Genomic DNA, 14825 nt, shown 5'->3' on the forward strand with positions numbered 1-14825 from the left:
TAACCTTCTCTTCTCTCCTTTCCTTTCTTCAGTTCTCTGTTGATGAAAAGTGAAGGGAGGGAGAGAGAGCGTGCGCCCAACGGCCTCTTGGGCCTGACCAACCATGTCGACCGACCTCCTATAGCCCAGCCACCCACCTATTTCTAAGAGAGAATTCCTTATTTGGCCCTTCCTTAAATTTTGGTTCCCTTTTTGGCCCTGAAAATTTATTTTTTCCTTCTTTGACACCATAACTTTATTTTCTTCCTTCCACGACACTTCCGTCGTTCTTTGCCGTTAACACCGTCAACTATGACAGGAAAGGTCGTATTTACCCCTGGTTTATAGCACGCTAAAAAAAACAAAAATGAACCCTCCCTTCTACCCCCGATTCCCCCATCTCCCCTCGATTCCCCTTCTCCTCCCGAGACCTAAACCTAGCGCGACACCCCGCGACGGCGCGGGCGAGGCACCCAGCGGCGACGCATGGAGGTGGGTGAGGTGGATGAGGGCCATGGGCGAGGCGGCCATGGTAGGGAGGCGGGGGGCGGCCAACCCGAGGAGGACGGGCGAGGCGGCCATGGTGGGGAGGCGGGGGGTGGCCAACCCAAGGAGGACGGGCGAGGCGGCCATGGTGGGGAGGCGGGGGGCGGCCAAACTGTTGACGACGGGCTAAGCGGCCATGGTGGGGAGGCGAAGGGCGGCCATGGTGGGGAGGCCGGCTGTGCGGTGGTCTCAGCCTTGCGTGGTAAAGGCGCAGCACCGGAGCAAGGCCAAGTATCACCGAAGGATGCGGCTACATCGGCTTCTCTAGATGGGTGAGTGATCTCTTCTTTAAATTTGACAAATTACTTAGAGATGGCCTTGAAGATTACTTAGAGATGGATCTCAAATGCAACATATTTGCTGCACCTCTCTTCTAGATTTGTCGAAATGCAACAGATTACTTAGGAGTTTCATTTAGAGATGGATATTTGCTGCAAAATCTGAATTTAGAGATGGATCCCAAATGCAACTAATGATTAAGTTTATTTGGTTTTTACAGGATGGATCAAAATTCAACTTATGTGCTGAAAATCAGTTTGCTTGGCAACCCAAAAAAGGCTAGAAAGTATATCAAATGCTTCTGTTTTGATAAGGTTATTGATTCCGACTTAACAAATTATAAGGACTTGGTTGAATCAATCGTAGAGCAGTACTCGCCTCGTTATTTGGAAGTTGCACATGTTCAGTACTATGATGATTTTCTTAAAATCTACCCTGAAGTAACATCTGACCAAGAATTGATGTTGATGTTTGAGAAACACTCTAAGACAAAGGTTGTGCACATGTTTGTTGCATATTGTGATCCATCGGAACCATATGAGCCTATAACGGAGTGGCATAGTGATGCGCATAGCCAACCTAACAACATAGAACAAGATGATGATGATTATCTTCGCAACCCAGTACCTGAGAATGAGCATGTTGGTGTTGATGAGGAAAATATTTATTTAGAGGATGAACCTGTACCTCTTATCATGGTTCCTTGTTCCAATAAAGAAAAGGACAAAGACTATGTGCCTGATCATGAGAGCGAGGCTGAGAGCGAGGTTGAGAGCGAGGATGGGAGTGCGGATGGGAGCATGTCAGAGGTTGAAGTAGAGGAAGATGAGGAATATCACGAGGCAGATCATGCACCACACATTGAATATAATAAATTAGATCCTCCAATGAACGAAGGAAGAAAATATCCCAATATGGCAGAGTTTAAATTGGCGCTTTCTCAACATGCAATCAAACATGAATTTGAGTTCGACACCGAAAAGAGTGCACCACATAGGTTTAGAGCTTATTGTTCAAGAAGGGATGAAGATAAGGGTCCATGGAGGATATATGCTTCTACAATGGAAGATGAGTGCACAGTAATGGTAATTTTCTAACTTTACTCATGTGTGCTTAATTTGTGGTCATGGTCTTTACTCTAGTACTAATTTTCTATGTTCATCTTTTGTAGGTGAGAAAGAACCCTTGTGGTCATGATTGCTCTAGTACAAAAAGAAAAAAGAAGTTGAAGAATGCAAACAAGCGGTGGATATGTGAGCACGTGAAGGACTGGCTAATTGAGGATGCAACTCTGTCGGTGTACTAGAGTAGGGGTACCCTAGTATCCCGAACTTGTGCACGGGCAGTTGCAGCACACCGCGGCAAGGCTTGCCGGGCGACTGCCAAGGTCCTCCGTGGTTCCTTTGGAGCCATTCAAGAACAAAGTATTCAAGCCAAGGAGACAAGGCCCCGGCAAGAGGAGCTTGCCGGGAAGGCCAACCAAGGCATCTAAAGGAACTTGCCGCGACGCGCCACGCGTCCCGGCGAGGCCCGGTGAGCGACAAGCTTCCGGACGCGACAAGACAACAACCGCGGCAAGGCGCTTGCCGCGGCAAGCTACCACTCTGTACCCGCGCTCCAGCACATCCACCAACGTGTCGCCCTGGGGTCTTTCCAGGCGCGCATGGCGAGAGTCTGTGCAGCCAGCGGTGCGAGGTGGCAAGCGACGCTGACGAGATTGACATCGTGGCGAATGGTGGCGTCCCTGACGGTCCTTTTCTGCACTATTTGGGCGACACAGACAGGCATTTAATGCCTTTGTCCCCTGCCGTCAGGGTTAGGTATGATACACTATACAGGTGGTTGTACCAACCGCAACACTTTTCCATTTTTACCCTTGTCTGCGTTGCCACCTGTCGATGACCCCTTGAGCATATAAAAGGAGGCCCATGCGCAACGTAGAGGGGGTTCGGTTCGAAACCAGAAAAACACTCACGCTCGGTCTCGTTAGCAGCTCGTGTGTACTGTAGCACTCAGCGCCCCCGAGCAAGAACTCAATACAATCAGACAAGCAGCAGTAGGAGTATTATCTTTCTGGAGAGCTCGAAGCTGGGTAAACTGCTCGTGTGCTTCGCCTCGATCCGCTCTTCGTGCGACCTCCGCCCCCCGCCGAACCGAAAGGGGCTCGGTCCGCCGGTCCCATAGGTGTTCATGGATCAGCTTCCCCGACATCTTTGGCGCGCCAGGTAGGGGGCGTCGAGGTTGTGTGAACCTGATCCGGCGTTCACACGAGCTAGATCTTCATCTACTTCATCGACATGCCACCAAAGAAGAAGACTTCGGCGGCAGCTATTCCGTCCACGTCGATCCCACCACCACCGGAGCAAACGAGTGGTGGGGTAGACGCTGCCGGAAGAACGGACATCGACGAGGGAGCTCACGGTGCTGCCAGGTCCAAGGACAAGGCTGCGCAGACCTCGGCGTCCGTACATGCACCGCGCCCGTCTCAGGAGGCGCAGGATCGACAGCGTCATGGTATTCGCAGTACCATACGCTTGTTGGACCAAGATCGGGCTGGTGGATCTCGGGGCGCTCAAGACCAGCATGCACGCCGACGTGCTGGCATGAGCGAGACACGGTCGCCTGGACGGGATACTGCTCCTTCTAACATAGTTAAAAGTCCGAGCATATCCCGCTCCTCGCATCGTTCGCCGCTGCCACCCACCACTCCAGCAGAAGCTTTGGCACGAGCTCAACTACTCCTGGATTACCTTCCATCCGAAGACAAGATCGACGGATGGAGGGCCACCATTCAGAGTCTCATCGGCTTCGCCAACGGCGACACTCCGCGGCAGCAGAATTCATCGCTACCGCGGCAGGACCGCCAGGCACGAGCCGATGGCGACGAAACTGGTGGGGGTGCAACCACCATGCGCTCTCCACCCCGAAGGCCAAGATCGCCGACTCGCCAGATCCACCTCGACAGCGACTCCACCACATCATCAGATCCACGAGCTCGTCGCGATCAGCGCCAAGTTCTTCACGAACGACAACAAGAAGATGCTCGTACTCGCATCGAGCGCCGAAGAGAAGTGCCGGTGTCAATCCGACCAGCGCGCTGGGCCTTCTGTCGACATGCATGCGCCAGGGGAACCAGGCGACTTGTCGTACACGGTAGGTTGCCCTGCGTTCACTCGTGAGCTGCGGCAAGTCCAATGGCCCAGCATGAAGAATTTCAAGCCAGATGTACCAGAGAAGTACGACGGCAAGTCGCATCCGTCGGAGTTCCTCAGCATCTACACCATCGCGGTGCAAGCTGCCGGTGGGCGGGACGACAAGATCCTGGCCAACTACTTCCCGCTGGTGCTCAAACCCAATGTCAGATCCTGGCTCATGCACTTGCCGGACAACTCCATATCCTCCTGGGCAGACCTATGCCATCAGTTTGTCGGCGCCTTTACAGGCGGCCACAAGCCTCATGGCCAAGAGAGCGACCTTCATCTGCTCGCCCAGAAGGAAGGAGAGCCCCTGCGCAAATACATTCAGAGATTCAGTCGTGTACAGCACAACATCCCAAATGTCCACCCTGCCGCGGTAATCAGCGCGTTCCATCAGAACGTGCGAAACCGAAGGATGCGGGAGGAGATGGCGATGTGCAAGATCAGAGGCGTCAGTGAGCTATATGCCCTGGCCGACAAGTGTGCACGTGCTGAGGAAGGGAGGAAACTCCCCGGAGAGAATACAGGAGCAGGAGGATCTGATAGTGAGGAGACTGCCCCGGCAAAGAAAAACCGGCGGCGGAACAACAGGAAAAAGAAAGGCAAAGATGTGCTAGTCGTTGAGCAGTCCGGCAACGGAGGTGGCGCCAAGAAAGCCAAAGCTGGTAGCCCCGGCGAGGAGGCTGTGGCGGCCGCCGACAAGCAGGACGGCACCAACAAGCAGTACTGTAAGATCCACCGCACCAAGGGCCATGACCTCCAGAGCTGCAAGAAGGTCGAGCAGCTTGTCGAGCAGCAAAAGGCTGAATACGAGCGACGTGACAAGGAGAAAGCCCAGGAAGGTGCTGGAGGAGCCGGCAAGAAACGTCCCGGCCGAGGAGGACGCCGCGGCAAGGCCAAGCAGCGGCAAGGAGACAGACCTCCCCGCGTCCGCGACAAGGATGAAGATGACGACGACGATGAAGATATGGATGATGACGAGACCGATGAGCAGGAGTTCCAGAAAGCCATAGAGGTCTTGTGCGTTGAAGGCGGTGCTTCTCTGCATACTTCACACCACCAGCTCAAGCAGTGGGTGCGGGAAGTTAATGCAGCAGAACCACCCGTCGAGTCACGCAAACCTCTGAAATGGTCCAGCACGCCTATCGTCTTTGATATTGAGGACCACCCTGATCGCATAACTGCGGTCGGGTGCTTGCCGATGTTGGTTTCACCAACTATCCGCAACCTCAAGGTCACTAAGATGCTAGTTGACGGCGGGGCCAGCTTGAACCTGATCTCCTCCGCGGTACTCCGGAAACTCCAGATCCCTGATGGCGAGCTCGAAGAGACCGGCACGTTCCAAGGAATCAATCCGGGAAGGAGCAAGCCGAAGGGAAAGATTACGTTGCCGGTGACGTTTGGCAGTGAGTTGAACTTCAGGACTGAGAGGGTCACTTTTGACATTGCTGACTTTCCATTTCCTTACAATGGGATACTCGGCCGTCCAGCACTCGCCAAATTCATGGCAGCCTCTCACTATGCATACAACATGCTGAAGATGCCAGGCCCGATAAGTGTCATCTCTGTCCCTGGCGACAAGAAGGATGCTCTTATCTGCACCGACAAGATCTACCGGGAAGCAGCAGCCACAATGGATCGCAAGTCACTTGCCGTTGAAGCTCCCGGGGCGAAGAAGAAGACCAAGTCCGGCAAGAGTTCTGATGCCCACTCCGGCAAGCGCACCTCTTCGAAGTGCTGCGCTACCGTCGAGGACGGACCATCGAGCTCCACCGGCAAGTGTAAGAAAACAATGGTAGCTCCACCTGAGACCAAGAAGGTGTCCGCCAAGGAGGATCGCACTGGTGGTACCTTCACCATCAGTGCCACTCTCGACCCTAAATAGGAAAGCGCGCTCGTTGCTTTCCTGCGGGCGAACGTCGACGTATTTGCATGGCAACCGTCTGACATCCCCGGTGTTCCCAGGAAAGTAATCGAGCACCATCTTGCCGTCTGTCCTCATGCGCGGACCGACAAGCAGAAAGTCAGGAAACAGGTAGTGGAGCGCCAAGAATTCATCCCAGAAGAAATCAAGAAATTGGAAGCAGCAGGCCTCGTCAGGGGAGTGCTCCATCCTACGTGGTTGGCCAACCCTGTAGTTGCGCGCAAGGCAAACGGGAAATGGAGGCTTTGTATCGACTTTACCGATGTCAATAAAGCTTGTCCCAAAGACCCATTTCCCTTGCCGCGCATCGACCAGATTGTTGACTCCACGGCCGGATGTGACTTGCTTTCATTTATTGATGCATACTCAGGATACCATCAGATCTTCATGGCAGAAGACGATGAAGAGAAGACCGCATTCATCACCCCATGTGGCACATACTGTTTCGTACGGATGCCTTTCGGTTTAAAGAATGCTAGTTCAACATTTGCAAGGGTAGTCCATGACGCTTTTGAACCGCAAATACACAGAAATGTGCAAGCCTACATGGATGACATAGTGGTCAAGAGCAAGGACAAGGCGATTTTGATTCAAGATTTAGACGAAACCTTTGCAAATCTGCGCAAGATCAACCTCAAACTTAACCCCGAGAAGTGTGTGTTTGGAGTCCCCTCCGGCAAGCTTCTCAGGTTCTTCATGTCTCAGCGGGGAATTGAAGCCAATCCCGACAAGATCAAGGCCATTGAGCAGATTGAAGCACCAAAGCGCGTCAAGGATGTACGAAGACTTGCCGGTTGCGTAGCTGCTCTCAGCAGGTTTATCTCTAGGTCTGCTGAGCGCGCCCTGCCGTTTTTCAAAATATTGAAAAAGGCAGGTCCAATGAAATGGACTCCGGAGGCGGAGGCTGCGCTGCAGGACTTAAAGAGATACCTGTCCTCCACTCCAACACTTGTCGCACCTAAGCCACAAGAGAAGTTGCTGCTGTATATAGCGGCAACCAATCAAGTGGTTAGTGCTGCGTTAGTAGCGGAGAGGGAGGCGGATGATGAGCCAGCAACCACAGCAGATGCATCCAGCGACAAGCAGGGGACTTCACCGGCAAGCTCTGGTCCTGACAAAGATGGATCTATGCAGGAGCGTGAGAAGATGCAGAAAAGGATGGTGCAGCGCCCAGTTTACTTTGTCAGTTCCCTTCTGCAGGGGGCTAGGTCAAGGTACTCTGGTGTGCAGAAATTGCTTTTCGGCCTTCTCATGGCCTCGAGAAAGCTGCGCCATTACTTCCAAGCACATGAGATCACAGTCGTCACTCGTTTTCCGCTGAAGAGGATATTGCAAAATCCAGAAGCGACAGGCAGGATTGTCGAGTGGGCACTGGAACTGTCAAGCTTTGGCCTCAAGTTTGAGAGCACTTCAACTATCCAAAGCAGAGCATTGGCAGAGTTCATAGCAGAATGGACGCCAACACAAGATGAAGAAATTCCAGAAACGACCATCCCCGTCAAGGAAGCAAGCAAAGAGTGGCTGATGTACTTTGATGGTGCCTTCTCGCTGCAAGGCGCCGGTGCGGGCGTGCTACTTGTTGCACCCACCGGAGAGCACGTCAAGTACGTAGTCCAGATGCACTTTCCCAAGGAGCAAGCAACGAACAATACTGCAGAGTATGAAGGTTTGCTTGCCGGTCTCAGGATCGTAGCAGACCTTGGGATCAAGAAGCTCATTGTCAGGGGTGACTCACAGCTTGTCGTCCGCCAAGTGAACAAGAATTATCAGAGTCCGTTGATGGAAGCCTACGTTGATGAAGTGAGAAAGCTAGAAGAGCACTTTGATGGCCTACAGATGGAACATGTTCCAAGAGCTCAGAACGACATTGTCGATGGCCTGTCAAAGTGCACCGCACTGAAGTTACCTGTGGAACCAGGGATCTTTGTGCTCAAGCTGACTCAACCGTCTGTAACGCCATCAATTGGACAGAGCAAGAAGAGGAAGTTGATTTCTGGTGACTATTTTCCGGCCGAGCTCCCCGAAGCCACCGTCAAGAAGGTCCTCAAGATCAACACCAAAGGTGCTGAGGAGCAGTCTGCTCCAGCAAGCCTTAGGGTTTGTTCCGTTGAAGCAGACGCTCCCGACAAGTTTTGCTCCGGCAAGCTTGACGGGGAACGTCAAGCTCCGGCTGAGCCGCAGGTTCTCACCGTAGAAGCGGATGTTCCCGCAGCAGCAGATGTGCCTTTAGTCCTTGTTGTCGAGCCGCAAGCTCCAGCATGGGCACAACGGATTGTCCGTTTCCTTCAGACAAGAGAACTTTCCGAAGAGCAAGAAGAAGCGGAAAGAGTAGCCCGGCAGTCAAGTATGTACCAGTTTGTCAACGACACACTGTGCAGAAGAAGACTCAACGGCGTGAAATTGAACTGTATTCACCGGGAGGACGGACAAAAGCTGTTGGCAGAGATACATGGAGGCATATGTGGTCACCACATTGGCGCGAGAGCACTTGACGGCAAAGCGTTCTGGCAAGGTTTCTTTTGGCCGACAGCCCTCCAGGATGCAACTGCACAAGTAACGAAGTGTGAAGTGTGCCAGTTCCATTCCAAGTAGATACACCAGCCAGCTCAAGCTCTCCAGACGATCCCTTTATCCTGGCCATTTTCGGTCTGGGGGCTCGATATCCTCGTGTTGGGGAACGTAGCAGAAATTCAAAATTTTCCTACGTGTCACCAAGATCTATCTATGGAGAGACTAGCAACGAGGGGAAGGAGAGTGCATCTACATACCCTTGTAGATCGCTAAGCGGAAGCATTCAAGTGAACGGGGTTGATGGAGTCGTACTCGTCGTGATTCAGATCACCGATGATCCTAGTGCCGAACGGACGGCACCTCCGCGTTCAACACACGTACAGCTCGACGATGTCTCCCACGCCTTGATCCAGCAAGGAGAGAGGGAGAGGTTGAGGAAGACTCCATCCAGCAGCAGCACAACGGCGTGGTGGTGATGGAGGAGCGTGGCAATCCTGCAGGGCTTCGCCAAGCACCTACGGGAGAGGAGGAGGTGTCACGGGAGGGAGGGAGGCGCCAAGGGCTCAGGTATGGATGCCCTCCCTCCCCTCCACTATATATAGGGGCAGGGGAGAGGGGGGAGGCGCAGCCTTGCCCCTTCCTCCAAGGAAGGGTGCGGCTAAGAGGGGGGGAGGAGTCCATCCTCCCCAAGGCACCTCGGAGGTGCCTTCCCCCTTTAGGACTCTCCCCTTTTTCCTATATCTTGGCGCATGGGCCTCTAGGGGCTGGTGCCCTTGGCCCATGTAGGCCAAGGCGCACCCCCTACAGCCCATGTGGCCCCCGGGGCAGGTGGCCCCACCCGGTGGGCCCCCGGGACCCTTCCGGTGGTCCCGGTACAATACCGATGACCCCGAAACTTGTCCCGATGGCCGAAACAGGACTTCCTATATATAAATCTTTACCTCCGGACCATTCCGGGATTCCTCGTGACGTCCGGGATCTCATCCGGGACTCCGAACAACATTCGGTAACCACATACAAACTTCCTTTATAACCCTAGCGTCATCGAACCTTAAGTGTGTAGACCCTACGGGTTCGGGAGACATGTAGTCATGACCGAGATGTTCTCCGGTCAATAACCAACAACGGGATCTGGATACCCATGTTGGCTCCCACATGTTCCACGATGATCTCATCGGATGAACCACGATGTCAAGGACTCAATCAATCCCGTATACAATTCCCTTTGTCTAGCGGTATGGTACTTGCCCGAGATTCGATCGTCGGTATACCGATACCTTGTTCTATCTCGTTACCGGCAAGTCTCTTTACTCGTTCCGTAACACATCATCCCGTGATCAACCCCTTGGTCACATTGTGCACATTATGATGATGTCCTACCGAGTGGGCCCAGAGATACCTCTCCGTTTACACGGAGTGACAAAATCCCAATCTCGATTCGTGCCAACCCAACAGACACTTTCAGAGATACCCGTAGTGTACCTTTATAGCCACCCAGTTACGTTGTGACGTTTGGCACACCCAAAGCACTCCTACGGTATCCGGGAGTTGCACAATCTCATGGTCTAAGGAAATGATACTTGACATTAGAAAAGCTTTAGCATACGAACTACATGATCTTGTGCTAGGCTTAGGATTGGGTCTTGTCCATCACATCATTCTCCTAATGATGTGATCCCGTTATCAACGACATCCTATGTCCATGGTCAGGAAACCGTAACCATCTATTGATTAACGAGCTAGTCAACTAGAGGCTTACTAGGGACATGGTGTTGTCTATGTATCCACACATGTATCTGAGTTTCCTATCAATACAATTCTAGCATGGATAATAAACGATTATCATGAACAAGGAAATATAATAATAATCAATTTATTATTGCCTCTAGGGCATATTTCCAACAGTCTCCCACTTGCACTAGAGTCAATAATCTAGTTCACATCGATATGTGATTAACACTCAAGGTCACATCCCCATGTGACTAACACCCAAAGAGTTTACTAGAGTCAATAATCTAGTTCACATTTACCATGTGATTAACACTCGATGAGTTCTGGGTTTGATCATGTTATGCTTGTGAGAGAGGTTATAGTCAACGGGTCTGAACCTTTCAGATCCGTGTGTGCTTTACAAATTTCTATGTCATCTCCTAGATGCAGCTACCATGTTCTATTTGGAGCTATTCCAAATAACTGTTCTACTTGGAGCTATTCTAAATTGTTGCTCCATTATACGTATCCGGTATCTCTACTCAGAGCTATCCGGATAGGTGTTAAGCTTGCATCGACGTAACCCTTTACGACGAACTCTTTTACCACCTCCATAATTGAGAAAATTCCTTAGTCCACTAGTTACTAAGGATAACTTTGACCGCTGTCCTGTGATCCATTCTTGGATCACTCTTGTACCCCTTGACTGACTCATGGTAAAGCACACTTCAGGTGCGGTACACAGCATAGCATACTGTAGAGCCTATGTCTTAAGCATAGGGGACGACCTTCGTTCCTTTCTCTCTATTCTGCCATGGTCGAGCTTTAAGTCTTAACTTCATACCTTACAACTCAGGCAAGAACTCCTTCTTTGACTGATCCATCTTGAACACCTTCAAGATCACGTCAAGGCATGTGCTCACGTCAAGATCACGTCGGTATACCGATACCTTGTTCAATCTCGTTACCGGCAAGTCTCTTTACTCGTTCCGTAACACATCATCCCGTGATCAACCCCTTGGTCACATTGTGCACATTATGATGATGTCCTACCGAGTGGGCCCAGAGATACCTCTCCGTTTACACGGAGTGACAAAATCCCAATCTCGATTCGTGCCAACCCAACAGACACTTTCAGAGATACCCGTAGTGTACCTTTATAGCCACCCAGTTACGTTGTGACGTTTGGCACACCCAAAGCACTCCTACGGTATCCGGGAGTTGCACAATCTCATGGTCTAAGGAAATGATACTTGACATTAGAAAAGCTTTAGCATACGAACTACATGATCTTGTGCTAGGCTTAGGATTGGGTCTTGTCCATCACATCATTCTCCTAATGATGTGATCCTGTTATCAACGACATCCAATGTCCATGGTCAGGAAACCGTAACCATCTATTGATCAACGAGCTAGTCAACTAGAGGCTTACTAGGGACATGGTGTTGTCTATGTATCCACACATGTATCTGAGTTTCCTATCAATACAATTCTAGCATGGATAATAAACGATTATCATGAACAAGGAAATATAATAATAATCAATTTATTATTGCCTCTAGGGCATATTTCCAACACGGGGCAGGTGGCCCCACCCGGTGGGCCCCCGGGACCCTTCCGGTGGTCCCGGTACAATACCGATGACCCCGAAACTTGTCCCGATGGCCGAAACAGGACTTCCTATATATAAATCTTTACCTCCGGACCATTCCGGAACTCCTCGTGACGTCCGGGATCTCATCCGGGACTCCGAACAACATTCGGTAACCACATACAAACTTCCTTTATAACCCTAGCGTCATCGAACCTTAAGTGTGTAGACCCTACGGGTTCGGGAGACATGTAGTCATGACCGAGATGTTCTCCGGTCAATAACCAACAGCGGGATCTGGATACCCATGTTGGCTCCCACATGTTCCACGATGATCTCATCGGATGAACCACGATGTCAAGGACTCAATCAATCCCGTATACAATTCCCTTTGTCTAGCGGTATGGTACTTGCCCGAGATTCGATCGTCGGTATACCGATACCTTGTTCAATCTCGTTACCAGCAAGTCTCTTTACTCGTTCCGTAACACATCATCCCGTGATCAACCCCTTGGTCACATTGTGCACATTATGATGATGTCCTACCGAGTGGGCCCAGAGATACCTCTCCGTTTACATGGAGTGACAAAATCCCAATCTCGATTCGTGCCAACCCAACAGACACTTTCAGAGATATCCGTAGTGTACCTTTATAGCCACCCAGTTACGTTGTGACGTTTGGCACACCCAAAGCACTCCTACGGTATCCGGGAGTTGCACAATCTCATGGTCTAAGGAAATGATACTTGACATTAGAAAAGCTTTAGCATACGAACTACATGATCTTGTGCTAGGCTTAGGATTGGGTCTTGTCCATCACATCATTCTCCTAATGATGTGATCCCGTTATCAACGACATCCAATGTCCATGGTCAGGAAACCGTAACCATCTATTGATTAACGAGCTAGTCAACTAGAGGCTTACTAGGGACATGGTGTTGTCTATGTATCCACACATGTATCTGAGTTTCCTATCAATACAATTCTAGCATGGATAATAAACGATTATCATGAACAAGGAAATATAATAATAATCAATTTATTATTGCCTCTAGGGCATATTTCCAACAGTCTCCCACTTGCACTAGAGTCAATAATCTAGTTCACATCGATATGTGATTAACACTCAAGGTCACATCCCCATGTGACTAACACCCAAAGTGTTTACTAGAGTCAATAATCTAGTTCACATTTACCATGTGATTAACACTCGATGAGTTCTGGGTTTGATCATGTTATGCTTGTGAGAGAGGTTTTAGTCAACGGGTCTGAACCTTTCAGATCCATGTGTGCTTTACAAATCTCTATGTCATCTCCTAGATGCAGCTACCACGTTCTATTTGGAGCTATTCCAAATAACTGTTCTACTTGGAGCTATTCTAAATTGTTGCTCCACTATACGTATCCGGTATCTCTACTCAGAGCTATCCGGATAGGTGTTAAGCTTGCATCGACGTAACCCTTTACGACGAACTCTTTTACCACCTCCATAATTGAGAAAATTCCTTAGTCCACTAGTTACTAAGGATAACTTTGACCGCTGTCCTGTGATCCATTCTTGGATCACTCTTGTACCCCTTGACTGACTCATGGTAAAGCACACTTCAGGTGCGGTACACAGCATAGCATACTGTAGAGCCTATGTCTTAAGCATAGGGGACGACCTTCATTCCTTTCTCTCTATTCTGCCATGGTCGAGCTTTAAGTCTTAACTTCATACCTTACAACTCAGGCAAGAACTCCTTCTTTGACTGATCCATCTTGAACACCTTCAATATCACGTCAAGGCATGTGCTCATTTGAAAGTACTATTAAGCGTTTTGATCTATCCTTATAGATCTTGATGCTCAATGTTCAAGTAGCTTAATCCAGGTTTTCCATTGAAAACACTTTCCAAATAACCCTATATGCTTTCCAGAAATTCTACGTCATTTCTGATCATTAATATGTCAACAACATATACTCATCAGAAATTCTATAGTGCTCCCACTCACTTCTTTGGAAATACAAGTTTCTCATAAACTTTGTATACACCCAAAATCTTTGATCATCATCAAAGCATACATTCCAACTCCGAGATGCTCACTCCAGTCCTCAGAAGGATTGCTGGAGCTTTGCATACTTATTAGCATATTTCAGGATGGACAAAACCTTCCGGTTGTATCACATACAACCTTTCCTCAAAAATCGTCGAGGAAACAATGTTTTGACATCCTATCTGCAAGATTTCATAAATAATGCAGTAATTGCTAATATAATTCCAACAGACTCTTAGCATCGCTACGAGTGAGAAAGTCTCATCGTAGTCAACTCCTTGAACTTGTCGAAAAAATATATTAACGACAAGTCGAGCTTTCTCAATGGTGACACTTACCATCATTGTCTGTCTTCCTTTCAAAATCCATCTGCACTCAACAGCCTTACGACCATCGAGTTGTTCTGCCAAAGTCTACACTTTGTTTTCATACATGGATCCTATCTCGGATTTTATGGCTTCTAACCATTTGTCAGAATTTGGGCCCACCATCGCTTCTCCATAGCTCGTAGGTTCATTGTTGTCTAGCAACATGACCTTCAAGACAGGATTACTGTACCACTCTGAAGTAGTACGTATCCTTGTCACCCTACGAGGTTCGGCAGTGACTTGATCCGAAACTTCATGATCATTATCATAAGCTTCTACTTCAGTTGGTGTACGTGCCACAGGAACAACTTCCTGTGCCCTGCTACACACTTGTTGAAGTGACGGTTCAATAACCTCATCAAGTTTTCGAGAGAAACCTTTCCTCGAAAAAGGACCCGATTCTAGAAACAATCCCTTATTGCTTTCGAATCTGAGACAGGAGGTATACCCAACTGTTTTGGGTGTCCTATGAAGATGCATTTATCCGCTTTGGGTTCGAGCTTATCAGCCTGAAACCTTTCCACATAAGCATCGCAGCCCCAAACTTCTAAGAAATGACAGCTTAGGTTTCTCTAAACCATAATTCATACGGTGTCATCTCAACGAAATTATGTGGTGCCCTATTTAAAGTGAATGTGGTTGTCTCTAATGCCTAACCCATAAACTATAGTGGTACTTCGATAA

At 49.6% G+C, this 14825-nt stretch overlaps 1 protein-coding gene across 1 annotated transcript; it reads left to right on the plus strand.

Moving 5' to 3' along the window:
- The first annotated feature begins 696 nt into the window (after positions 1–696).
- On the plus strand, positions 697–2110 carry LOC119367695. Its single transcript, XM_037633145.1, has 3 exons — positions 697–797; positions 1025–1889; positions 1976–2110. The coding sequence occupies exons 2-3, from the start codon at positions 1026–1028 to the stop codon at positions 2108–2110; spliced, it is 999 nt and encodes a 332-aa protein (XP_037489042.1). The 5' UTR covers positions 697–797; position 1025.
- Positions 2111–14825: the final 12715 nt, after the last annotated feature.

Source organism: Triticum dicoccoides, chromosome 2B, assembly GCF_002162155.2.
Source record: "Triticum dicoccoides isolate Atlit2015 ecotype Zavitan chromosome 2B, WEW_v2.0, whole genome shotgun sequence".
In the NCBI taxonomy this organism is placed as follows: domain Eukaryota; kingdom Viridiplantae; phylum Streptophyta; class Magnoliopsida; order Poales; family Poaceae; genus Triticum; species Triticum dicoccoides.